This window comes from Vipera ursinii (genome assembly GCF_947247035.1).
Source record: "Vipera ursinii genome assembly, chromosome: 2".
Classification (NCBI taxonomy): domain Eukaryota; kingdom Metazoa; phylum Chordata; class Lepidosauria; order Squamata; family Viperidae; genus Vipera; species Vipera ursinii.
Window position 1 is genome coordinate 238,834,802 of NC_139513.1, and position 25,619 is coordinate 238,860,420.

General features: G+C 37.5%; 1 protein-coding gene across 1 annotated transcript in view; it reads left to right on the plus strand.

Moving 5' to 3' along the window:
* The window catches only part of FBN2 (fibrillin 2), a 145,803-nt gene that overhangs the window by 67,603 nt on the left and 52,581 nt on the right, over positions 1-25,619 (plus strand). Inside the window, exons 19-25 of the mRNA XM_083352573.1 lie at positions 6,106-6,231; positions 11,099-11,218; positions 15,191-15,328; positions 17,821-17,871; positions 20,003-20,128; positions 21,476-21,703; positions 23,791-23,916. Of these exons, the coding sequence (XP_083208699.1) occupies positions 6,106-6,231; positions 11,099-11,218; positions 15,191-15,328; positions 17,821-17,871; positions 20,003-20,128; positions 21,476-21,703; positions 23,791-23,916 (915 nt within the window). The remainder of the gene's footprint in view (positions 1-6,105; positions 6,232-11,098; positions 11,219-15,190; positions 15,329-17,820; positions 17,872-20,002; positions 20,129-21,475; positions 21,704-23,790; positions 23,917-25,619) is intronic.

The following is a 25,619-nucleotide window of genomic DNA, read 5'->3' on the forward strand; positions in this document are numbered from 1 at the left end:
GTCAGTTCTAAAGCACATTGTTGTATCCATTGTCTTCTTTAGGTTTAATTTTAGTTTCATCTTTTCACTGTCTTCCTTTTTTTATTACCAGATGTGCTGATGCTTTGCATTTTGGCTGTCACATTAGTGTCATCAACATAACACGGGTTATTGATGTTTCTTTCTCTAAATTTTAAAATCTCATTCATCTTTCATGCCTATTATATGACAACTAGACATCTTGAAGGCTTTAATTTAGCCATACCATTAGTTCTTTGAAAAATCCTCAGCTCTCCCTCAGTAGCCTATTGAGTACCATCCAACAATATATTGTCATTTATTTTATATTTTCTATCCATGTGCTTTTCTTAGTAAAAATCATAAATAATTTTGTGCGCAGTACGAATTGATACTTCAATATTGTCCCTAAAATGACTCCTGCATCTTCTTATATCACTGCTACCAAATAAGGCACCTACTTGCTTTAGCTGAACTGTGGAAATGACTTTCATGCCTTATATAATTTTCTGTTATCTAATATTTTTGTTTATGTCTATAGCAATTATATTTATCTTGATTTTTTCTCAGGTACATAGCTACTTAGAAGTTTCACTTAGCTATAATTATTGAGGACCGTGCTATTGTAAATAATTGACTCCAGATGTTATTTTCTGTATGGACTGAAGAACTATTTACATATAACATTATCATGTGAAAATATATATATATTTCTTCTAATTCAATGCAACCTTTGATTTCCATTCTCTCTAACAGAGTGTTGTAGAAATGGGTGTTCAGGCTGTCCTGTTTATATTAAGTTCTAATGCTATGATAACAGAATGGGAGGAAAGTCAAACCATGTCAAAGTTCAAGATTTGAGGGAGGGGTCCACGTTATATTTAAATATTCTATTTTCTATTTATTTCTATATGTTTATTCTTTTTAAAATACCCATCCATGTCTTTTTTTTAAACCACCTGCAATAGTCTTGAGGCTTCATTTTATTCATGGGGTTTTCAGGATCTCCTCAGGCGTGGAATTATTTTTGAAATGCCCAACTTCTTCCTCTGCCCTGACTTTTTTTTAAAAGATTGAGATATGTATCACCCAAAATCTATTATAGTTATATGCAGGAGTCTCCATACTTCTATATCACCATACTAGCACAAAATTTTATTATCCTTCAGTGAATATGATTTCTAGTTTTCCAAACATAATTCCTCCTTTAATTTGCATAATATATTAAACAGACTATTTGTCAACTATATTTAGTGGAAAGCTTATGGTTGTTGTGTGTCATATTTTTTACATTTTGAACTCATGAACCCTATTCATGAAAAATTGTTTGGCTTCTATATTTATATAATATCTGTTTCAATAAAAGCTAGTTTGGTAATATGTACTGTATAATACAAATAATAATCCTAACTTTGCATATCATAAATTAATTAGATTAAAACATACACTTTTCACAATTATATTCTATTTATTTATTTATTTATTTATTTATTTATTTATTTATTTATTTAATTAATTTATATACCGCCCTTCTCTCAAGAGACTCAGGGCGGTGAACAGGGCAATACATAAAAATTAGATACAAAAATTAAAATTATTAAAACATGATTAAACAATGCCCATAAATAATACAAATTTAAAATTGAAGTCATTTATAAAAATCCCACCCTGTCCCATCAGGCCAGGCCAGCTTGTTTAAAGAGATGGGTTTTAAGATCGCGCTGGAAGGAGCGGAGATCGGGCGCCATCCGGAGCTCAACCGGAAGATGGTTCCATAAATCCGGTGCACCCACAGAGAACGCTCTCCCCCTGGGGGCCACCAGTCAGCATTCTTTGACCGGTGGCACCCTGAGGAGGCCCTCTCTGTGGGAGCGTACTGGGCGGAGGGAAGTTGACGCCGGCTGCAGGTGCTCCCCAAGGTATTCTGGACCCATGCCATGGAGGGCTTTGTAGGTCATTACCAACACCTTGAACCTCACCCGGAAGACAACTGGCAACCAATGCAGCTCGCAGAGCAAAGGTGTGACATGGGAGTATCGGGAGACCCCCAGTACAACTCTCGCGGCTGCATTCTGTACCAGTTGGAGCCTCCAAGTGGTCTTCAAGGGTAGCCCCATGTAGAGAGCGTTGCAGTAATCAAGACGAGAGGTCACGAGCGCATGAGTGACCGTGCGCAAGGCATCCCGGTCTAGATAGGGCCGCAACTGGTGCACCAGGCGAACCTGGGCGAAGGCCCCCCTAGTCACAGCTACGACATGGTCTTCTAAGGAGAGTTGTGAATCTAGGAGGACTCCCAAGTTGCGAGCCCTATCTACAGGAGATAATGACTCACCCCCCATAATGAGGGGTGGGATATCCTGAATATCCCGAGATGCTGGTACGCACAGCCACTCCGTCTTGTCAGGGTTGAGTCGAAGCCTGTTCCTCCCCATCCAGACCCGGACCGCCTCCAGGCACCGGGACATCACGTCGAGGGCATCACTGGGGTGGTTTGGGGTCGAAATGAAAAGTTGGGTATCATCAGCATACTGATGATACCCAACTCCAAAACCACGAATGATCTCACCCAGCGGTTTCATGTAGATGTTGAACAGGAGGGGCGAGAGGACCGACCCCTGAGGAACTCCACAAGCGAGAGGCCTCGCGGTCGACCTCTGCCCCCCTGCCAACACCGACTGCGAGCGTCCCAGGAGATAGGAGGAGAACCACTGAAAAACCGTGCCTCCCACTCCCAATCCCCTGAGACGCCGCAGCAGGATACCATGGTCGATGGTATCGAAAGCCGCTGAGAGGTCTAATAGGACTAGAACAGAGGAGTATCCCCTGTCCCGAGCCCTCCAGAGATCATTCACCAGCGCGACCAATGCCGTCTCCGTGCTGTGCCCGGGTCTGAAGCCCGATTGGTACGGGTCTAGATAATCCGCTTCATCCAGGACCAGAGGGAGCTGATGCGCCACCACACTCTCAACAACCTTCGCAAGAAAGCGAAGGTTGGAGACCGGACGAAAGTTATTCAAAACAGCCGGGTCCAAGGCAGGCTTCTTGAGGAGAGGTCTCACCACCGCCTCTTTCAAGGCGGCGGGAAAACTACCCTCACTCAAAGAGGCAGATATAACCGCCTGGAACCAGCCTCGTGTCCCCTCCCGCCAGGGAGGAAGGGCACGGGTCCAATAAACATGTGGTTGAGCTCAGCCTCCCCATGATCCTGTCCACTTCCTCCGGAGTTACAGGATCGAACTCCTCCCAGGTGACATTGACAAGATCGCTCGTATCCTGATCGTCCGATACTGCCCAGTCGGAGTCCAAACCGGTCCGAATCCGAGCGATTTTGTCCGACAGATGTTGACTAAATTCCTCGGCACGCCCCTGCAAGGGTTCCCCACTAACCTCCTGGTTAAGGAGGGAGCGGGTCACCCTAAACAGGGCGGCCGGGCGATTATCTGCGGACGCGATGAGGGCAGCGAAGTAGTTAGATCTCGCTACCCTCATCGCTGCGAGATAAGACCTAATATGGGTTCTTAGTCGCAATCGGTCGGATTCAGATCGGCTGGACCTCCAAACGCTCTCTAGGCCCCGTCTCCGACGCTTCATCTCCCGGAGCTCCGCGGAGAACCATGGAGCCCATTGGGATCTGCGCCGGGTCAGGGGCCGCAAGGGTACAACTCAGTCAAGTGCCTCCGTGGCCGTCCTTTCCCAGGCTTCCACTAAGGCATCTGCCGAGCTGTGAGCTGAGGAGGCAGGTGGGGACCCCAGCGCTGCCTGAAACCTCTTAGGGTCCATTAAGCGCCTGGGGCGGAACCATCTAGTTGGCTCAACAACCCCACGGTTGGGAGTGGCAAAACGGAAGACCAGCCGCAGGAGATGATGATCGGTCCATGACAGGGGCATAACAATTGGGGAGCCCCCACCAAGATCATCTAACCACCGACCAGATAAGAAAACCAAGTCAAGGGTGTGGCCTCCCTCATGAGTCGGTCCATGAATTACCTGCGTCAGGTCCATGGCCGTCATGGAAGCCATGAACTCCCGAGCTAACTCAGATGCTCCTCCCAGGGATGGTAGATTGAAGTCTCCCAAAACCATAAGTTTGGGAAACTCAATCACCAGCCCTGAGAGGATATCGAGAAGCTCAGGCAGGGCTGCTGCTACGCGACTAGGCGAAAGGTACGCGAGTAGCAAGCCCAACTGCGCCCTAGGACCAAACCTCAATAAGAGAGATTCACACCCGACTATCTGAGGAACGGTGGCCTCCTGCGGACATAAGGTCTCCCTCATAACCACAGCCACTCCCCCACCCCTACCCTGAGCCCGAGGCCAGTGTAGCACCCGGAAGCCTGGTGGGCAAAGATCAACCAGGGGGATACCACCCTCTGGGCCCAACCAGGTTTCCGTGATGCAGGCCAGGTCCGCTTGCTCACCCTCAACCAGATCCCAGACGAGGGGAGCCTTATTAGCAACGGACCTGGCATTCAGGTACACCAGTCGGAGCTCAGGTGGCTGCACATCCCCGCTCCCAGAACCTTGGGTCGAAGACAGAGGGTCGGAGCGCCTCACCGCTTGTAGATAGCGGAGAGGCCCTCCCGGAGGTCAATACGGCCCTCTGATCTTACACCTGCTGCCATTCCCTATCGTCGTGGGGGTTGGCAATCCCACGACCCGCTCCAGAGCTCCAGAGATGACCGACCCCGGCTCCCCCTCAACGCGATCTATCCTAGGCCTGGTCTGAGCAGCAGTTGGCGGATTACCCCCCCTCTCCAACCAACCACAACCCTCCCCCCTCCCTAACCCTACAAAAATTTGGCTAAAAAAGTAATCAGGGGCCTCTTATTAAATTTATATCTTAGGCCCCTGTTTCTGCCCGGCCATCTCTCAGAGTCCCAACAATCGGGCCCGTCATCAAGAGGCAAATTAAAAGGTAAGGCGGGTCGCTCCCAGGATGGGGGGGCACCCCTGAGAGCGAGTAAAACCGTGCTGGAGTACCTCAAATCCATGGTAAAATTGGGTAATACAGCAAAAACAGACCCAGATCAAAATAAATAAAATGGGAGGATCTTAAAATGGAAGGAGAGTATCCAGACTGCAAACTCAGCTCTTCTGCCACTAGAGCTGGGTAACCCCGGGACAATCCCCGTTCTCTCACAACGGTCAGAACCGGGGAGCAGCCTGAGATATACAGCCGGGGAAAGAGATACCGCCTAGAGCTCTCACCTCTAAGATGGAACAGATGGAAACTCTTAACTCTTAACCACTCTCTCACAGTGGTTATACACCCGGTACCTTCCACAACCCAGGGGGAAAGGAAAAAGGGAGGACAATAGGGGAAACCAGTCAGCGAGATGGATTAGGGTAAAACCCCATAAAGTCACGGAGTGGGGCTGAGGGATATGGTCCAGTGAGCTATAATAGTCCATGCCTCCAGATGTCCAGGCATAAAAGTCCATACTCCACCCAGCCATAGTCAACATGCCAAGACGGTCGCAGCGCTCCAACTCCCTCACCGCCAACCGTCCCAGACGCCAACCAGGGCCGTCTCCACCACTCCAGCTTAAAACGCTGGCACTGCTCCAAGCCGTAGTTCATAATAGCAGTTGTAAATCAACCAGCATCCGGCTCCTGAGCAACTGGAAAGTTCTCCTCAAGGTCGCCGGCTCCGTCGAGTTATTCCGGGCTCCGACAAACAGCTGATTGGCGCCGCGGAGCAGTCAGCTGGTCGGCGCCGAAAAACACAGCACGGGGCTCAGCCAGTTCTTCCGGGCCTGCACGGCTCTCCCAAACTCCTCCGAACAGCCGGGGCCCTCCGACAAGCCAGACAAGCAGCACAGCAGCTCCAGGAGTAACCATCAGAAGCTTTCCTCGACCCTAATCCAGACCCCCAATACAGAGACAATGACATTCCTGTAGGGCTCCCAGGGTCACCAAAATTGCTGGAGCTCCTCGCGGAGCTCAGCCAAGCACGTCCGCCATCTTGGGCATGCATAGTAAATGTTCTAAAGTGAGACAATCAATTATTTAAAAACTTAGTACTAGATGAAGATGTAGCTTGCTTGCTCTTAGAAGAACAGATTTTTTAGCATATAAACTAATTGGAACTATTCATTTCTTTTCTAGACATTGATGAATGTTTTGTAAATCGATTATTATGTGATAATGGCCTTTGTCGAAATACACCTGGAAGTTACAGCTGTGTGTGCCCAAAAGGATATATATTCAGCAGTGAAACTGACACATGCGAAGGTAATAATTTGTAATTGAAAAATAGGGATTTTGTTGTTTAATCATTCTCTCATTTAAATTGATAGTATTAGTAGAGATAAAGTATTTGATTACAATCTGACTTCTTTCTTTTAAAAAATGTAAAGTGCCAAAGCTGTTCATTCTTAATTTTTCAACTCCAATTGTAAGCTAATTTTTTAATTTTTGAGACATTAAAATTGAAAAATCTCAGTCTGATTCACTAAATACTAATATAACTTTTTTGGACAAGCAGGACATACTGTATCTGGAACTAAATTGGGAGTTAACTTGTAAAGTTACATCAGTTTTTTAGTTGTTATGGGCAGATTGTTTTACCGAGCAATTATTCCTCTGAATGCTGTTTGTGAAGGTGGGACATGCCATATTTATCTAAGTCAGACATGTCAAACTCGCGATGTCATGTGACATCACGCAACGTATTGGAGTCTTTTCACCATTGCCGGCAATGGGGTGGGTGCGGCTTCTGGATGACGCATCCGGCCCATGGGCTGGCAGTTTGACACCCCTGATCTAAATATTCTGGAAGTGTGTTTATTCTATTCAACAATAACTGCATTACTGGGTTTGAATTTCAGGCAATTAATATTTTGGAAATATTATCACGTACTACAAAGTTAGCCTCATCTAGATAGCTTTCTAAACTATTATCTAACATTAATATCTGCTGAACTTTTACAACCTGTAAAATCTGCATGCAAAGCAAAATGTGATTTGAATTGTACATAGATATACATAGCAATAATGGTAGAAAAGTTCTACTTCAATTCCAGTTGATGAACTGATCTACTATGAGGTAGTATATTGCTATGGAAAAGTAAGGCACCTCTGGTTGATAATGATGAGATGAATGCCTTCACTTTGCCCACTGCCCAGTTTCAGAAGTGTGTTCTGTGCATTCAGACAAATGTGAAGAAAACCAGCAAAATCTGAAGTGGTGAGCTCAATGAAATGGTGGCATAGCAATTTTGTTGAACAGCTAAAAGTTGAGTAGTACTTTGTACAGCTGAGCAGGAACTCACAAGATTATCCACATTTATAAAGAACATGGTTTCTTGTTCTGAAATGACTTTATGATAGCCAATGGAATCATAATCTTATATACCACCTTACAACAAATTCAAAATGTCTAATTGGAATCTACCTTCTTATTAATAAAGAACAGTCTGTTTAGCAGTGACATATTGTTGCCAATAGAAATTCACAATTTATTTCTAGGGATACTTCAATTTTATCAGTGTCCCAATGAAGCAACCCTTCTCAGAGCTTTTCCAAAAGTTCAGTGAAAACTTCGCTCCTGATTTCTACATACCTTATGATTAACATATACTCCTTATACATGTCTACATTTTGGTTTATTCTAAACAACCAGTTTCCATCATAGCCAAAATCATTTGAACACTAAGTGAAAATCTTTACAATCTTTTAAAAATCACATTTCTATTGTATAATTGGGAAACATAAATATATTTGTGTAAAAAGATATATGATATGTTTTGTACACAATAAGATTGTTGCAACATTGCAACAGGGTTATTTTATGTAACATAATTCTGTTCAAATGAACGTAGATTATATTGAACTCTGGGAGAACTTGCATTAAATAAACTTGCTTAGTATTGTACTGCATGTCATGTTTTAAAAGCTGTCAACCAGATGGTTAATTTTCTCTTTATGGACCCTGAAATCTGGTTCAGAGAGTTGGGGAAAACTTCCAGGGTAGATTTGGTGCATGTAGAAGACAATAGGGAGAAGAGCTAAGAGAAATCAGTTTGCAGGATATTTGAAGTTGCCCTTTGTCAGGAGTTCAAATGGTTGTGTATGTGTTTTAATATTTTAGTACTATGGAGAATTTATTAAAAACTAAAGGCTGAAATACTACAACAAAGAGATGCTAACTGTATCTGTTTATCTTGATATTTAGCTTCAAAGAACAGCTGTAGCTATAAACATGTTCACGCTGTTATACATGAATCCAGAACACAAACAACAATACATAAATCATTGTAATGTAATCACAAGGAACATTTCAGATGTTAGCTTTGATTCTCAAGAAGAAAATAACACAAGTTACTTTTATAGAAGAAGAAAATTCAGCTAAACTAAGTTTTTAATGTAGAAATTACAGTGGAAAACAGGTTGTTTATAATCTTTTTTTTCCTTTAACATTTTATTAAGTAATAAATTCCCCCAAAACCTGTTCTAAACAAAGTTAAATCCTGATGATTGTAAACTCCTATAAGAATATTAAAATATTGAATAATCTGGGCTTAAATCTATGAGAAGTAGAAATGAAAGTTATAATTTTTTTAAAAAATAATGTTATTTAGTTCTTACTTAATCTGATGAAGCAAATATTTAAAATATTCAAGGGCACATTAAAACATAGAAAATAAGAGTATTGAAAAATGCAACAGTATAGTCCAAACCATATAAGAATAGGGCTTGTCTTAAAAACGTTTGTATACAATTGCCCTTAGTAAATAATAATAATAGTAGCTCTATTTGGAACACTTAATGATACTTCTAACCATCAGACATCAACATCTGCCTATCCCAGGCCCTTGGGAAGGACTCAATTCATGGATAAAAGTGGCAAATAGCAATAGCACTTGGACTTATATATTGCTCCATAGTGTTTACAAAGCGTGTACCCAACAATATTGGTACTCAAATCCAGTCCAAAGATTTGGCTGACTGTGATGAACCATAATTTATCAAATTTATATGCCACCTAACTCCCAGCATATCTGGGTTTAGAAATCATTTAAAACTATGCAAAAGTCTTGTCTGACCACCCTTGAAAGTGCTAAAGATGGAATATTGCCAGATCTGGGTGGTTCTAACACCATCACCCAGTTGAGCTTGACAGGTTTACTATCATTAATAATATGCCTAGAAATATAAAGTTATAAAAACACAGACATTTACAGTTCACTTAAACAATGGACATATTTTAAAAGGGCAAATTTTCTCCACACCCCTGGCAATTTTTAAAATTTATGAGAGAAGAGAGAGGAAGGAGAAGACTGAAAAAACCTTTATTCATTTGGCACCCAAAAAAGGCTACTTGGCCAAAGTCACAAGACTCACTTTCTAATTATTAGATGTGACTACAGGACATAAAAAGCCTTGGTGGAGCAGTGGGCTAATGCCCCCTTAAGTAACACCAGCTGCCTGCAATTAGTGCAGGTTCGAGTCCCACCAGGCTCAAGGTTGACTCAGCCTTCCATCCTTCTGAGGTAGGTAAAATGAGGACCCAGATTGTTGGGGGCAATAAGCTGACTTTGTAATAATGCCGCTGGGGGGGGGGCGAAAGCCCTAATAAGCAGGCATATACATAGAATGAAGGCTATTGCTAAGCACATTGATTTGTGCTTCTTAGATTGTAAGCCGCCCTGAGTCTTCAGAGAAGGGCGGGATATAAATGGGATTTAAAAAAAATACGGATTCCCCATTCCCACATACCCTCTTGACAAATTTGCCAGCATTAAACTGATATACTTTAGAGGAACTTAGATTTATTTAGATTAGGTAAAATTGAAAGTTTTCAGCACCTTGTCCAAGTTGATACTTCTCCAGATTGAATTGCTGATAAAATTTAGGGATGGACAGATGGACAGATTCTGGTTGTGTTAATATCTGGTGCATTAAATCATAAATTGGTTGTATTTCATTTTCTTTGTAATTTTAGGTACATCAAAATATTCTGAACTCAAAATGGTAGTTTCAAGATTTTTAAACTCAGAAATCCCCCTCCTCCTTAGTCTAGAATTTCATACAAACTCAAGATAAAATGGGATGGGATCAGGCAGTTAAAAGCAGTGGAGGTCCTTTCTAAGTTTCTTCCTCTGGCCATTAGGGACTCTTCCTTGTCTTGTCTGATTTTTCCTTAGGCAACATTTCCTTCCCTCATCTATCAAACATATTCTCACATATCATTACAGATTGTCCCCAGTTTGAATGTCTGAAGCATGTCCATTGTATCATTTAATCACGTAGACTGGTCTGGACATGTTCTGCTTAGAGGTCAGAAAAACATACTGGAAAAGGGTATAGGTATTCTTGCCAATAAAATCATATAACAGTGTGTCAACCTTCTCATTTATACCAAATGTGAAACAGACCAAATGAGCTACCACTATATTGTAATGCTAGTTAACAGAATCTTGCAATTCTGAATGTATAAATCTCCACTGTTTCTTTTGAAGCCTGAGAGGTTTGGGAGAGTGTCTTCTGAGTCTGTTTATGCAATGTCCATAAAGTCACTAAGAACTTCCCTTATTTATCTTTTACTACAATTAGTATCAACTGTCAGTTGATATGTCTTCACATGGAACTACTTAAAAACATTGTGGAAAAAATAGAGGAGAATGTGAAAAAGAAAATATAGATTACTGCCTTCATTCCCCCCCCCCACCTTATAGAGTATTATTTTCCAAATTGGTTGAGTCAGTGGAGTCACAACACAATTACATTTAGTTTCTATAGTTTTAAAAAATATCTTAAAGTTTTATGGAGCCATAAATGAAAAAACAATTTTTTGGACATATTACTGCATAGAACATGCTGCTTCCATTAAAAAGTATTCTGGATTTCTCACAAGACAGTCATTCTGGAAAAACTGTTTCAGTTGAAATTCTTATATACTTCTAGGTTATTTGAGGTAACCAATTAATTATCACTTACAAAATTATGCAGGCACTGTTATCTGCCTGCCATACATTCTTTGCATTACAGACATTTAACACTTTTCTTAGATCAGTGAACACATTTTCCAGACATTCATACATTATAATATTTTCCAGAAACATACAATACGTCTGACCTATTTCCTTCTGGATTATAGATATAAACGAATGTGAAAGCAGTCCTTGTGTCAATGGTGCTTGCAGGAACAATCTTGGGTCTTTCATCTGTGAATGTTTATCTGGCAGCAAACTAGACTCTACGGGCTTCATTTGTATTGGTGAGTATAATGTTTTCTTTTTAAAAAAATATATGAATTCTTTAATTTGTGTTTAGACAATAGTCCTTAAAAGAGAAAAGAAGAGTATATGGTAATGTCCAAGAAATAATATAGATGAACAGTAGCTCCATATAGGCAACATCTTACCTGGTGACATTCTATCTATCTATCTATCTATCTATCTATCTATCTATCTATCTATCTATCTATCTAAAATATTTGATTGATTTTCTATTTTTACAATCAAGTACCTAATTAAACAATGTGATGACTGGGTCCATTAGTAATTTCATGGTACATGTAAGCTTCTTCATACTTAATCCAATATTATACCCTCCAATACATCTTCTTTTCATCTGGTAATAGACATTTTTCCACACTAAGCAAATACAATTCTTACTGTTGTAAATAAATATCCAATTGCCTATCAACATTTGTTATATTTTTCTAAAGGTATCAATAATGTCCGTTTAAAATATCTTTTAACCAAAGCATATCTTAATTGCATTTACATTCATTATCCATTTATTCAATCTATATCCTATTTTTGCTTTTTTCAGTTCTAATTCCCTTCTAGTAATAAATATTTTTTCACATTAAGCAAATACAATTCTTATTATTGTAAGTAAATATAGAATTGCCTAATGATATTATATTTTTCTAAAAAAGTCAGTTTAAAATAGCTTTTCTAACCAAAACATATCTTAATTGCATTTGCATTCAATATCCATTTATTCAGTCTAAATCCTGTTTTCGCTTTTTACAATTTTAATTCCCATCCATGTTCAAAATATCCCAGTCATTTATAATTTCAAAACAAGTTATATTTGGGTAACCAAAGGTTTCCCCTATTCAAAATTCTTAACATATTTTTCTTTCCCTTTTTATACCAAGATATGATATTCTGATTACAAATCAGATTATAATAATACTTCTATTTCTAACAATCTATTCTTAACCATATTCAAACATCAAATTGATAATGTAACATTCCCTCTAACAGGTCAAAGCTTCTGTTTCTTTCAGACTTATTCTAGCTTTCTTCCTTTGCCAACTAACTTTCCAAGTCAGTACATTTGGATCATCAAATAGTTCTTCCTCCATTTTTGTATACATTATTTGAGATAAGAGAATCAATTTAGTTATTTTTGGAAGAACCAGCCCGTTGTTATTCATTAAAGAGCCTCCCTCCTTCTCCAATTCCCCACAGTTCTATTGACAGCTTTCTCCTCCATTCCATCAGGTCTTCTTCCTTATCCTCCAGTAATTTCTGACACTTTGATTTGTAGAATGTCGGCTCCATTTCCAATATTCTCATTGTGTCTTCTAAGTCTTCACTTATCTGAGTCTAGCCACAGTTTTCTTCCTTCAGAACCTCAAAATTTGTGTCAGCATTTTCTATTTTTCCTTCTGTTTTCTTTGTTGCTGGTTCCTTCTCTGTATTTATTTTCTGGGTTTGTAGATTAAAATTAAAAAAAATATTCTTTTATCTCTGTGCTTCTTTTAAACTTATCACAAGCTAAAGCGATTGTTTCTTGTATTGATTTCAACATGGAGAAAATTTCTTTCTGTGATTCATCAGTATTTTCTTGGTAATATGGTAAAGATGGTTTTTTACCATTTAAAGTTAATTAGGAAACATCCATTTTATATTTTGTAAGTAGTCTTTATGAGTTTATCCAACCAACTAGCTGTTCTTAAAACTTCCCTAAGCAGATATAAGTAAAGTTCAATTTTTTCTGTCCAATGAGAAAGATATCCTTTCTGTCCAGGGAGAAAAAAAGAACCATTACAAGTTGTTTAATAATAAGATTTTAATCCAAAGCATTCCAAAGTGTTTCATCATATCCAGCAATAGTATATATGTCTTCTTCAGGAAAATAGTTCCACAATACAGTTCTAGAAGTCAATATTTTCGTCCATAGTTCAGACAGGCCAGTTTTAAAATGATATTATTGTCTCTGCCACACAGATAAGCAGTCCCAAGCCTGTTCCATTTTCTCAGCAGCAAATCTCAAAAGACAGAGCTTCAAGGCCAGTCAAAGTCTTATCTCACTCTGGGCTTCAAGCCAGGTTGCTTTTAAGCAAAAGTAAATTGTAGTGCCATACATTCACCACTAGATGTCATGAATGCCATTTTTCAGTTTTTAAAACCAAAACTTATAAACTTTTCCAGCTTTAAAAAAAAGTCTTAGAAAACACTTTTAGTCCCCAAATTTCCAAGTCATATTTATGTATTAGTTCCAAGTTAGTCTTATAGGTTTCTCCTTTTCCCCAGGTAATTAATTTGCCACTTTCCTAAGGAAATAGGGTGGGAGTTCCCTTTCCCTTCTCTTCGGGAGGAGTGCTTTGGGCAGATTTTCAGGAAAAGGTCTTAAATTCATAAAGAGAAGCTTAGATGTCACCCAGTTTCATCCACATTGCTGCAAACTTGCTTAGTAGTGCTTGGTGTCTTCCGTTGACAGCAGCTTCTGACTGGCTATGCGAATGTAGCCAGTCTTTCCCCTGCCAGCTTGGAGGGCTTCCTCAGATCAAACAGGAGGGCTGCCACACACCCCCATGATCAAACAAGGGTCTGCTCCTTGCTTGCTGCCTCTGTGGGGCAGCTCTCGACCCTTTTCAAGGTCCCCCAGTGGGGCAAAATCAAACACGGAAGACAGAGCTCATCTTCAAGCATCTGCCTCGCTGTGACAACATAACCAGAAGCCACCCTGGTGACATTCTGATTAAAATTCTTTTTTCTTCAAGAAAATGCTATTAAACCTGAGAAAAAAGTTTCAAATTATGATACAAAAAGGATTTGTCTTTTATTTAGTGAATCTTAAATATACCACAGATAAAAATGCAATGTAATTTGCAGTTAATACATTTATTACATTTAGAAAAATCCTAATTAAAAATTTCCATTGTTTGCTGTTAATAGAAGAATTAATTTTAATTAATTACTGACAAGGTCTCCTCATGAACTGTGTCATTTAGGTAACTCACAATAACTGAAAGCAAGAAATTATCAGAAGAACCAATTAAAGGGAATAAATCATATGAAAAAATGGCATGAAGATCAGGCTGGATAGAATGAGGCAAGGGGTTGTCCTATCCCATGACTAAGTTCTGAGTAAGGACCCTGGTCTTCATGGCTCTCCTAAACAACAGAAGAATGTTAGGCCATCCAAATCTCCATTCTGCTGTTCTTTAGAAGAATTGTAAACAACGAGGCCTTTAGTGAGAGAGTGAGACCTCCTTGCTTCATTCTATTTGATCCAACCTCCAACAAAGGTGAAATTTTCTGACAATGAGAACAGTGAGAATCAGTGGAATGACTAGCCTCTAGAAGTTGTGAGTGCTCCAATATTGGAGGTTTTTAAGAAGAGATTGGACAGCCATTTCTCCAGAATTGTATAGGTCTTCTGCTTGGATAAGAGGTTGGACTAGAAGACCTTCAAGATCCTTTCCAACTTTCTGTATTATGTATTTGATCTTAATATAATTATATAATCTTGTATTTGATCTTAATATAATTATATTAAGGTGTTAATATGCTAGACAATGAACAAATGTTGTTTTAATATTATTGAAAATTAAAAAAGTAAAAGTTCAAGACCTTGCCCTGGTGTCAAAGGCATAAAGGCATTTTTTATATTCTCCCATTATAATATATGTTCTGTGTTCTAATTGGGAGAGAGGGAGATGTTTTTGTAATTATGCTGAAAAAGAAATGAAAGAAAGTTATAGTAAAGGGAAAGTGGGATTTCAAAAGATAAATTGCTAGATGTATTTTGCCAAATGTTTTTTGGTATATAAATCATTGCCTGATTTATAGCAATACTATAGCAGCAAAATTTGACAAGCCAGTTTGAAAGGCTCTAGCAGTAAATTTCTACAATATCAGTAGTTATTCTGTGTTTATTTATAATGAATATGCTTTACCACAGAAGAATTAGGAAGGCCTTACTGTGTTTTAATTTACTGTAGATATTCTGAAAGGAACATGCTGGCTGAACATCCAAGATAATCGCTGTGAAGTAAACCTTAACGGAGCTACTCTGAAATCAGAATGCTGTGCTACTCTGGGAGCTGCTTGGGGTAGCCCTTGTGAGCGTTGCGAATTTGGTATGATTTCTACTTCATTATGTTCTCTAAATCACATACATACATACATACATACATACATAGTTGTGTGTGTATGTGTGTCTAATTAGATTTCAGCTTCATACCTCACAGTTTACTTGGTGTTAAAAGTTGAAATTTTAATATATTAATTAATCTTGTTATTTTTTTGTTTTATTATTTTAATATGCACTAGTTTTAATGTTTGTAGGCTACCCAAAGTCATCTCTGATGCAATAGGTAGCACATAAATTTAATAAACTTATTTATATGTAAGACCTATGACCATAATTGAGCCTGGAATTATGGTTGTAGGTCATTGTGGTTGTAAGTGAAGTCATTGTGTAACTGGATTTGATTTTTTTTTTACATCCTTTGGAGTGGTTGTTAAGTGAACACTGCTGTTCTTAAGTGAATCAGGGTTCCCTTATGGCCGCTTTTTTACTGGTAACCAGAAGTAAATGCTAGAAACAAAAAAAGCTACAAACCTGCCAATCTCATTCACATAACCATGGGACACTGCAGATGGCCATAAAGATAAGCCGGTTGCCAAGTTCCCAAAATTTGATTATGTGACCGAGGCAGGGGTAACCATCATAATTCAAAAATGGGTCTTAAGTAACCTGGGGGTATCCATTGTAATTTTAAATAGTTGTTAAGTAACCAGTCATACATTGAAGACTACCTATAGTTTTATGTGTCAATATTTTTTTATTTAAAGTGCCTTTATGCTGCTTTAATCATTCTGACTTTTGACAGTTTACAGTAAGTCCTTGACCTATGACTGTAATTGAGGCCAGAATCACTGTATTAAGTCATTGAGGTTGTTAGGTAGGTCACTACATTTTTTTGTAGTGCTCATTAATCGAACATAATAAAGCAAATCCATTTTACCCAATGGGCCTTTTTTTGTTGGAAACCAGAAGTAAACACCTGAAATTTGCAAAAATAAATTAAAAAATCACAATCATGTGATCACAGGACACTAACTTTGAAATTAGTCTGTAAGTAGTTTTTGGAGAGCTCTGTCATAAGTTTGAATGGTCACTAAGTGACTTGTCATAAGTCGAGGACTATCTGTAGTACAGCAATACCAAAATGTCTGTAGTCCCAAATGCTTTTCTAAAATGCTGGTTTTGGCAGCTTCTTGTGTATAAGGAGTGAAGCTACAGGTCTTATTTCTGATGTTTGGGTGTTCCTGAAAAGTTTTTTTCTTCAAGTTCTTTCCACTGTATCTCACTGGATATGGTGAATGTCAGCAAGCTTTCTTCAGACATGCCTTTGGCAGACAGATTCTATCTGATTAAATGATCTCACTGGTAACCAAGTCTTAAGGCACTTGTACATTGAACCAATTTGTAGCCAAGAAAATGTCTCCTTTACAGGGGTTTATGGATATACTAAAGCAGGGGTCCCCAACCCCCGGTCCATGGACTGGTACTGGGCCATGGCATGCCAGCATCCGGTCCACACAAACAAGCAAAGTCCCATCCGTAGGATGCAGACAGCCCACAAAACCACACACTCTCCAGTCTGCGGAAAAACCTTTTCTCCACAGAACTGGTCCCTGGTGCCCAAATGGTTGGGGACCTCTGTACTAAGGAGTCCCACTTGGCCTTCATGCACTCACACGTATACATTTACCATTTTCAGACTAGCCTTCAGGCCCACATAGTGTATGTAGTGGGTGAGGTGATAAGATCATGAGTGACCATTGCCAGAACTTCTCTCTCTCTCTCTCTCTCTCTCTCTCTCTCTCTCTCTCTCTCTCTCTCTCTCTCTCTCTCTCTCTCTCTCTCTCTCTGTGTGTGTGTGTGTGTGTGTTTGTACATATACAGAATTTTGCATTCAAGGGAAAAATGGCATTTGTCAATCATTACATAAATAAAAAACATCCTCCTAATATTGTACAGCAGCTACAGCTGCATGATCCTTATAAAATTTGCAGCTGCTTTAAGGAGTTATTGACAGATGATGCAAAAACCAGCCATGTGCTCTAGACGATATTATTATATCTCTATGTTATATATTTATAAATTTAATAAATATTTTTTCTCTTCGAATCTGAAGTCCTACCTAACCTGGATATGCACAGGTATGCATGTACATACACCCATACTTATAAAAGTGTATTTTTTGTAAAGTTCTATAAAATGTATGTATTAGGGAAAAATACTGAGTATACTTCCAGTTTTTCTTTTGAAATGGGAGATATGGGATAATGAGTAAATACATGCAAATCTGACGTGGATTTATTAATATATATTTAATTAATAGAGCATGAAATATTTTGTTACTAGGGTAGTGGCATTTGCAATATCAGTCTTATTTTCTACTATTCCAACAATCACTCTCTAAGCACATTTTTCCTTAATATCGCTAGTAGTAACTTTCCCCCTTTTTAAAACTGTGGTTTATCCTCTTCTAAATTAATTTATGTAATTGTGTGTGTCTGTGTGTCTATTTCTCTAAATGTTTCTTCTTTTTTCCTACAGATACTGCCTGCCCTAGAGGATTTGCAAGAGTCAAAGGTGTTTCCTGTGAAGGTAAACTTGTTAGCTATTTGAGTTATTTTAACTTACAAAATAAAATGAAAGTATTTTATATGATCCGTATTGCTCTTGAAATCTACTTATTGTTCTCCAATGAACACTCTCTTTTATTTTAGAATAATACTGTTGCAAACTTTCCTTTGAATTGATTTCAACTCCTTCAGGTTCCAGTTATTTTCTGGCAACAAAATAGAAATGGTTCTTCTAGGAGTATTTTCCAGCTTTCCAATCTAGCCTAGAGCTATGGTATTTTTTGGTTGTATCCCACTTAATTATGGACCAGATCAAATCCTGCTTAATTTTTGAGATCAGCCATGGTTGGCTACATCCTGCTGCTTTACTAAAGAAGTCATGATGGCTTATTCAAGCACACCCATGAAGTTTTCTTGTTAGCAATATGGAAGTCCATAGTATTGTTTTCTTCCAGCTTACTTTTGGAAGTAATAAAGCTATTTTCCCTCTTAATTGTTTTCATTATAGAAAGCTCTTTGTTTTGGAAGAGGTGGAAGGACTTAAGGCAATAATACCATTACAGCGAATGTATTTATTCAGTTATGTGTTTGTTTATTGAAGAAATTGTATATTATTCTATCCCAAGTCTTTGAGTACTAAAAGCATTAAAGCATACAATAAAGCAACTAAATCAAATTATTAAACTAGCTAGTTAAATAAATATAAATATAAAAATATTCTCCAAAACTAGTCTAAGGCAGCCAGAAACATTCAGTTACAGAACCTTTTAAATCACTTTCTTAAAATTCAGTGAATAAATGTCAATTTTATTTCTGGGCGAGCTGTTTCATAGCGATATATGGAGAGTAGGTCAATTGGCTCTGGATTTACTCTCCATATTTCTTATAAGGTCAGAACCTGAAGAATCCCTTAAAGAATTGCAGAGAATTGTTCTATTCAAAGGAGATGGTTCCAACAGTAACCAGGAATTAAGGCTTTATAGTGCTATCCTATCACTTTGAATTGCTGTCAGAATTCTGCTTTACCCACAAAACTGGTTTTAATCTGCTAATGCAGCTATCATCTGTCAGCAAGGGAGCAACTGCGTTCTTTATTGTTTGTACTTTCTGAATGATCTTGAAAGGCAGACTGTTGTAACATTCTAATATGAAGGTGTAAGGCGAAAAGTCACTGTTGCAAAAATTTGTTGCTGTAAAAAGAGCCACAAGTGACACACCAGCCAAAGCTGGTCAAAGGACCCCCTCCCTAACCATGGTTTTCACCTTTTGATCAACCTCTTCTTTCAGGTAGGGGACCAGATCTTCTAAATGACTGCCATTTAAAAAAAACAAACTATGTTAGCTACCTATTCTTAGGGTTAAGAAATATTTCCTAAGTGTATGTAATCAAATTCTTTGCAATTCAAAAGTTATATGAAAAATCCATTTTGAATCCTGATTTTAGCTGAAGTCTATAGAAAACAAAAAACTATGAATCCAACAAAATTTTAGGTTTAATCTCAACAGATATCTGCACAATCATCTCTCATTTTTTTAAAAAATAAGCCAGTTCAATTTTGACTAAATATTCAAAATAAAGTTTCACTGCTCAGTGAAGCATTGTACCCTTATTTGTACTTTCCTTCTTATTTCAAAAAAATATAGCCGCATAAATAAAATGTAACTTGTTTGTAAGAAAGATACAGATAGTCGTTGACTTACAACAGTTCATTTAGTGACCGTTCAAAGTTACAACAACATTGAAAATAGTGACTTATGACCATTTTTCAGAGTTACAACCTTTCCAGCATCCCCATGATCATGTGATCAAACTTCAGAGCTTGGCAACTGGTTCATATTTATGACCATTGATGTGTTCCAAGATGATATGATCACCTTTTGTAACCTTCTGACAAGCAAAGTCAATGGGGAAGCCATATTCACTTAACAATCAGGTTACTAACTAATCAGCTGCAGTGATTCATTAACAACTGTGGCAAGAAAAGTCGTAAAATGAGGCAAAACTCATTTAACAAAAGTTTCACTTAACTGCAAAAATTTTGGGCTCAATTGTGGTCTTAAGTTGAGGACTACCTGTACTATCTTATATTTCTGATATACAGTATGGCTATAAGAGTAGATAGTAAACTTGCTTCTATTATCTTATCTATCAGATGTAAATGAGTGTGAAGTTTTTCCAGGGGTGTGTCCCAATGGGCGCTGCATCAACAGCAGAGGCTCTTTTCACTGTGAGTGTCCCAGCAGTCTGACATTGGATGGAACTGGCAGGGTGTGTTTAGGTGAGTATTCAAGATATTTCCCTTAAGCTTCTATCTACCTACAGAAGCCACTACAAGTTACGCAGTGAAAGAGATCCTCAATTTTTATCACTCATGCACGTTAGCCTTTTCCAGTCTGTTATCATCCAAATGCCGAAGAGCTGCAAGTCTGAGAATTTTAGATGTCTTTGTTAACCGAAGAAAAATGAGATAGAACAGGTATTTTTTTGCATTTATTGTGCACATGTTCAGGTTTAACTACAGATTTAGATTGGCTAAAGACAAGAATTGCACCTGCTAGAAGTATGCGCACATACAAACACAAACATACACCCACACGTACATGCATAGTTACATTCACATGTATTGATCATACTTATTGGAAAGGAAATCTGTTAATAAATGGAAGTTGCTTCCACCAAAGACCTCTTCTCAATAACATAGAATGACCGAAATGCTCAGGAAAAAATATGCAATAGCCTCTGTTTTGTTTTTACCGGTTCATTTGCAGATATACTTTCCACCCACTTCTTAGAATTTCACATTATATTTGTACTTGTTAAATGCCAGCATTTTGCAATGCATATTGAATTAATTTTACAAAACAACTACATGACAATAAAATTAAAAACAGGGCTATGTCTCTCACCACAAAATAACATATATAACTTCTAATTCTGTTGTAATATAGAAATATATTCATAATACATAATACACCTAAAATTACTTCTAAAAAGATAGACCTCTGCAGGTCTGTCTTGTCAGGATGAAGAAAGCAGCATGGTGATGTTATAACTGCAGGTTCTGCTCCTTTTGTACATGCATGCAGTGTTATAATGCATATACAAAAAGTCAGGTCTTACAACATAAATCTACCATGCTGTTTTCATAATTCTGCCCCCTTGTTTATATGCTGCTTTGTATTAAATTCTACAATATTGAAAATACTTTTTTTAAAGAAGTATTTAACAGTCTCCTATAATTTATTATTATTATTAATCCATAAGAAAGACTTTCAAACATAGTTGTGGAAGAATTAGCATTTTTAAAAATTCATATTTAATTTGGATTAATTATAATTAATATTTATTAGATTTGACTTAAGTACAATTGAAAATCATATTTATCTGTCATATTAGTTTTCATATCTGCTCACATAATGAGCATCATATATACCCGTTGTGTGAATGCGCATGCTGATTAACATTCTATTACTTTTAACTGGCAGTAAACTAATCAACACATTTGAATATAGTTTTAATGTTCCCAATGGGCCACAGGGGTTGGAGACCCTTGGCTTACAGCATATACAAATAAATACAGCAGAAACACTTCCACATGTGATGATGCTTTTAATGACACATGTAGATATCCGAATGGAGCAGTGTTATCTGAGATGGGATGAAGATGACTGTGTTCAACCTATACCTGGAAAATTCCGTATGGACTCATGTTGCTGTGCTATAGGTGCTGCTTGGGGTTCAGACTGTGAGGAATGCCCCAAGCCAGGCACAAAAGAATATGAAGACTTATGCCCCAGAGGTCCAGGCTTCTCCAATCGTGGGGACATTTTAACTGGAAGGCCATTTTACAAAGGTAAGGAATAATTTTCAGACAAACCTTATGTACTTCATTAATATTTTTTTAAAAAAATTCCATTAACAAGGACTCATAATCCACCAACTACAGGTAGTTCTGAACTTACAACAGTTCATTTAGTAACCATTCAAAGTTACAACAGCACTGAAAAAAGTGACTTGTGACTATTTCTCACACTTATGACCGTTGCAGCATCCCCATAATCATTTGATCAAAATTCAGATGCTTGGCAGCTGACTCATGACGGTTTATGTGATCTTTTATGACGGTTTATGACGGTTACATTGTCCTTGGTTTATGTGATCTTTTGTGACCTTCTGACAAGCAAAGTCAGTGGAGAAGCCAGATTCACTTAACAACCATGTTACTTACTTAACAACTGCAATGATTCACTCTGGCAAGAAAAGTCATGAAATGGGGCAAAACTCACTTAACAAATTTCTTACTTAACACAGAAATTTTGGTCTCAATTGTGGTCGTAAATTGAGAACTACCTGTATAATTTTAACAGATAAGTCCTTTTATGAGATACACAATTGTTGAAACAATCAATATAGGCCCAGTCTTTTCCTTCCTTTGCTATGCTTGGAGGATCTTCTCCAAAACATATGAAATATTATATGCCATGCATGATGCAATTATTCAAGCAAAAACAAATAAGTATTTTCTTTTGTCTTTTCTCTTCTTTTGAAACAGCTACAAAGGATTGTGAATTTGGTGAGGAATGAAAGTTCTTTCCCCTAGAGATATTTTCCACTCAAAATCATATTCCAAAACCATACATTTTCTCTCTCAAATGAGAAATAGCCGAGAAAAGTGTTTTTGACTAGGAAAATGGTTAGAGAAGAAACATTTAAGCACAGCATTCCTAACAGATGTTTTTCGTTACAGTTGTCAGGAAATTACTAAATACATTTGCCTTATAAGGTCTAGTTTTACCATTGTGTAATTGAAAGGCGACTGTGGAAAGTACATCTTACCACTGTATTCAGGATGACAAAAGGTTCTTTCAAAAGTTGTGAAATATACTAGTATTATATAGTCCTATACATGGCATTCAGTAGCACTTATGCAAGTCTTTATGTATTGAATTGCAGCCAAAGAGATTTTGTTCAATTCAGTATTTTTATCTCTGGGTTGTTGAAGCAGGTATAATCATAAATACAATAATATTTCTTTATACAGTTAACTGAATTATTGAGCCTAATTTTCTGTGAAGGAATGAAATTATTTGGTAATACACATTTATAATTCCCCGACTATTGTCTGAATAATTAGGGGGCCCTCTTAGAAATGCAAGATTTGGCCATGTTATCTGTCCCTTTATCCTTTATCCTTTTCCAGGCAGCATTTTCAGACACTGTTTGCCATTGCTCTCTTTCTACAGCTGAGAATTCAAAATCACTCATTTGGCTTCTGTACCTAATGCAGCCAATTGAGAGCTCCACTCAAATCTAGTGCTTTAATCATTAAACCAAGCTGCCTTTCCTTAGGATTTTGTTTGTTTCTTTTTGTTTTCTTTTGTTTTTGCATTTTACTAATCTTAACTCCTGCTAACTACGTGGACAAACAGTTTTCTAGGCAATATTTTGAGAATTATTTTTTTTGTACAAAAATATCCCTTCTGTATACTGGATGTTATTACTTTAATGATGACTTCACAAACTTGCTTGGTAATTTAATTATTTAATTGCCCACATCAGAATAAATCTATACCTTTTCTTATTTAATCTAAGTGATACGTTATTAACTGCCAATCACAAAGAAGCACAATTCCTAATTTTAAACAATGGTATCTTCCTTGCTCATCATATTAAAGTAAAAATGAAAGAGTTTACTATGCACTTTGAGGAAGTATGGTTTCATAACAAATTCACAGTGGTCTGAATTTCCTTTGGAGAATTATTTTGTGATGAAAAGATCTACGAAATAAATACAAGACATCCAAATGAATGGAAACATTAAAACCATTAATCACTTATTTATAACAATCCAGATGTATTCCTTTGGTGTATGAGTATATTTTTCTATTTGATAAATAATCTCTTGTACCCGTAAAGTATGCATTTATTTTCTTGTTGCAGATATAAATGAATGTAAAATGTTCTCTGGCTTGTGCACAAATGGCAAATGTAGAAATACAATTGGAAGCTTCAAATGTAGATGTAACAACGGATTTGCACTTGATATGGAAGAGAGAAATTGTACAGGTAAATTTGAGGTGGGATTACATTGCTTTATCAGTTAAGAGACTCTTATTGCTGTCATTAGATTCTCACTGCTGGTCATGTGCAGAGATTTTGTAATAAAGTTTGTAAAGCGTTGATGTCAGCCTCTAATCTTCATTAGAAAACTACAACATTGTTTTTCTCAACATTCCTACCAATCTAAATTTAGATGGTATGTAATTTTGAACAATTAGATAACCAGATAGTAAAGATTTAAGTAGTTTTGCTCCACTTTCCATTTTTTCTATTAAAACTAATAATTTTTTGTTTATTTTTCATTTTAAAAATATTTTGAAAAAATATTTATGCACTGGCCTATCTACAGGTGTTTAAGATCTACACTGTGTGAATTCGATGTTTGTAAGTAAGATTGTGCATGCTTTGAAAATGATTCAGAAGTGTTTTGGACCTCTCATGTAAACAACTGTTTGCTATTCATTAAAGCAGGCTAACTTTTCAGGCTCCCATGAGAGCATACTGCTTTAAAAATAGAAAAGTTGGGCTACTTTAATGAAAAGCAGAAAAGAATTTCTTCCAAATAGAGGTAAAGGAGCTTTTTACTTTCCAATAGTTGCTAGCCCCTAGCCCTGAGGCCTTCCTAGCTCTGTCTTCTCTTTGCAGGCGTTGTTAATTCTTTGCTCTTTCAAGAACTGTTAATGAGAGAACATGGAAAAGCAACAAATTTTTCTTCAGTTTTTTTGTCTTTGATAGATTATACTAATATGAAGCATGCCTATAGAAGATATTTAACTCGATTTATTTTATTACATAATGCCACCATTTAAAAATGCTAAGCCCATTTTGCACTGTACTCCTAGATCACCACGTTCTGTCACTAATATAGTCTGTGTGTCTTTTTAAAAATACAGATCTCATATTTTTTAATATAAGGAGAAAAGCATAGGTAAGACTCTTGTTGACAGTAGAATGCTTAGAAAGATTTCTTAAAGTATAGTTGTACCACTATTTAAAATAACAATAGTACTAATGTAAAAAAAAATATAGAAAACTTTCACAGAGGCAAGAGAAAAGGCAGGTTATTTAAATTATCATCAACTGGCTAAGTTTGTTTCAATATGGCTTCAACCTTTCTAAATAAGTCACTGTTCAACATTGTTCTGAAAGGAGAAATAATTCCTTAGCATCTAAAAAAATCTGAGATTTAGTTAGTGGCTTTATACATCTGTGAAGAATAGTTGGTTGCATTGTGGGTGGCTGCACATTTAAAGTGAAAAGAAGTTTGTTCTGGAACGATGGAAATTAAATCACCAGAGTAATCTAAAATGTGTGTGGCAAGACATGTAAATCAAGGTTTTCTTGGTATTAATATTGCTGTAGCAGTTATTTCCTTGTTTATATAATGATTGTTTTCCTTGTTTTTATAAAGATTGTTTTCCTTGTTTTTATAAAGATTGCATTCATAAAAATGTTCCTGCCTTCATTTAAAGTTTGGAAAGAAAATGTTGCCCTGAATTCTTACACCCTATCACGTAATCAGGAGGAGTTCCTATTCCTCTGATATAAAGTCACCTCATCACTAGAAGAAAGGTCAATTCTCTCATTAGGGGAGCAAGGCCAGTTTCCCAGTCCAGTTAAATAATAAAAAAAAAATAGAGCCCACATTATACTCATGCTATTATATTATACTCAACATATTTTCCTTCCTTTCTTTTCTCTCATAATGT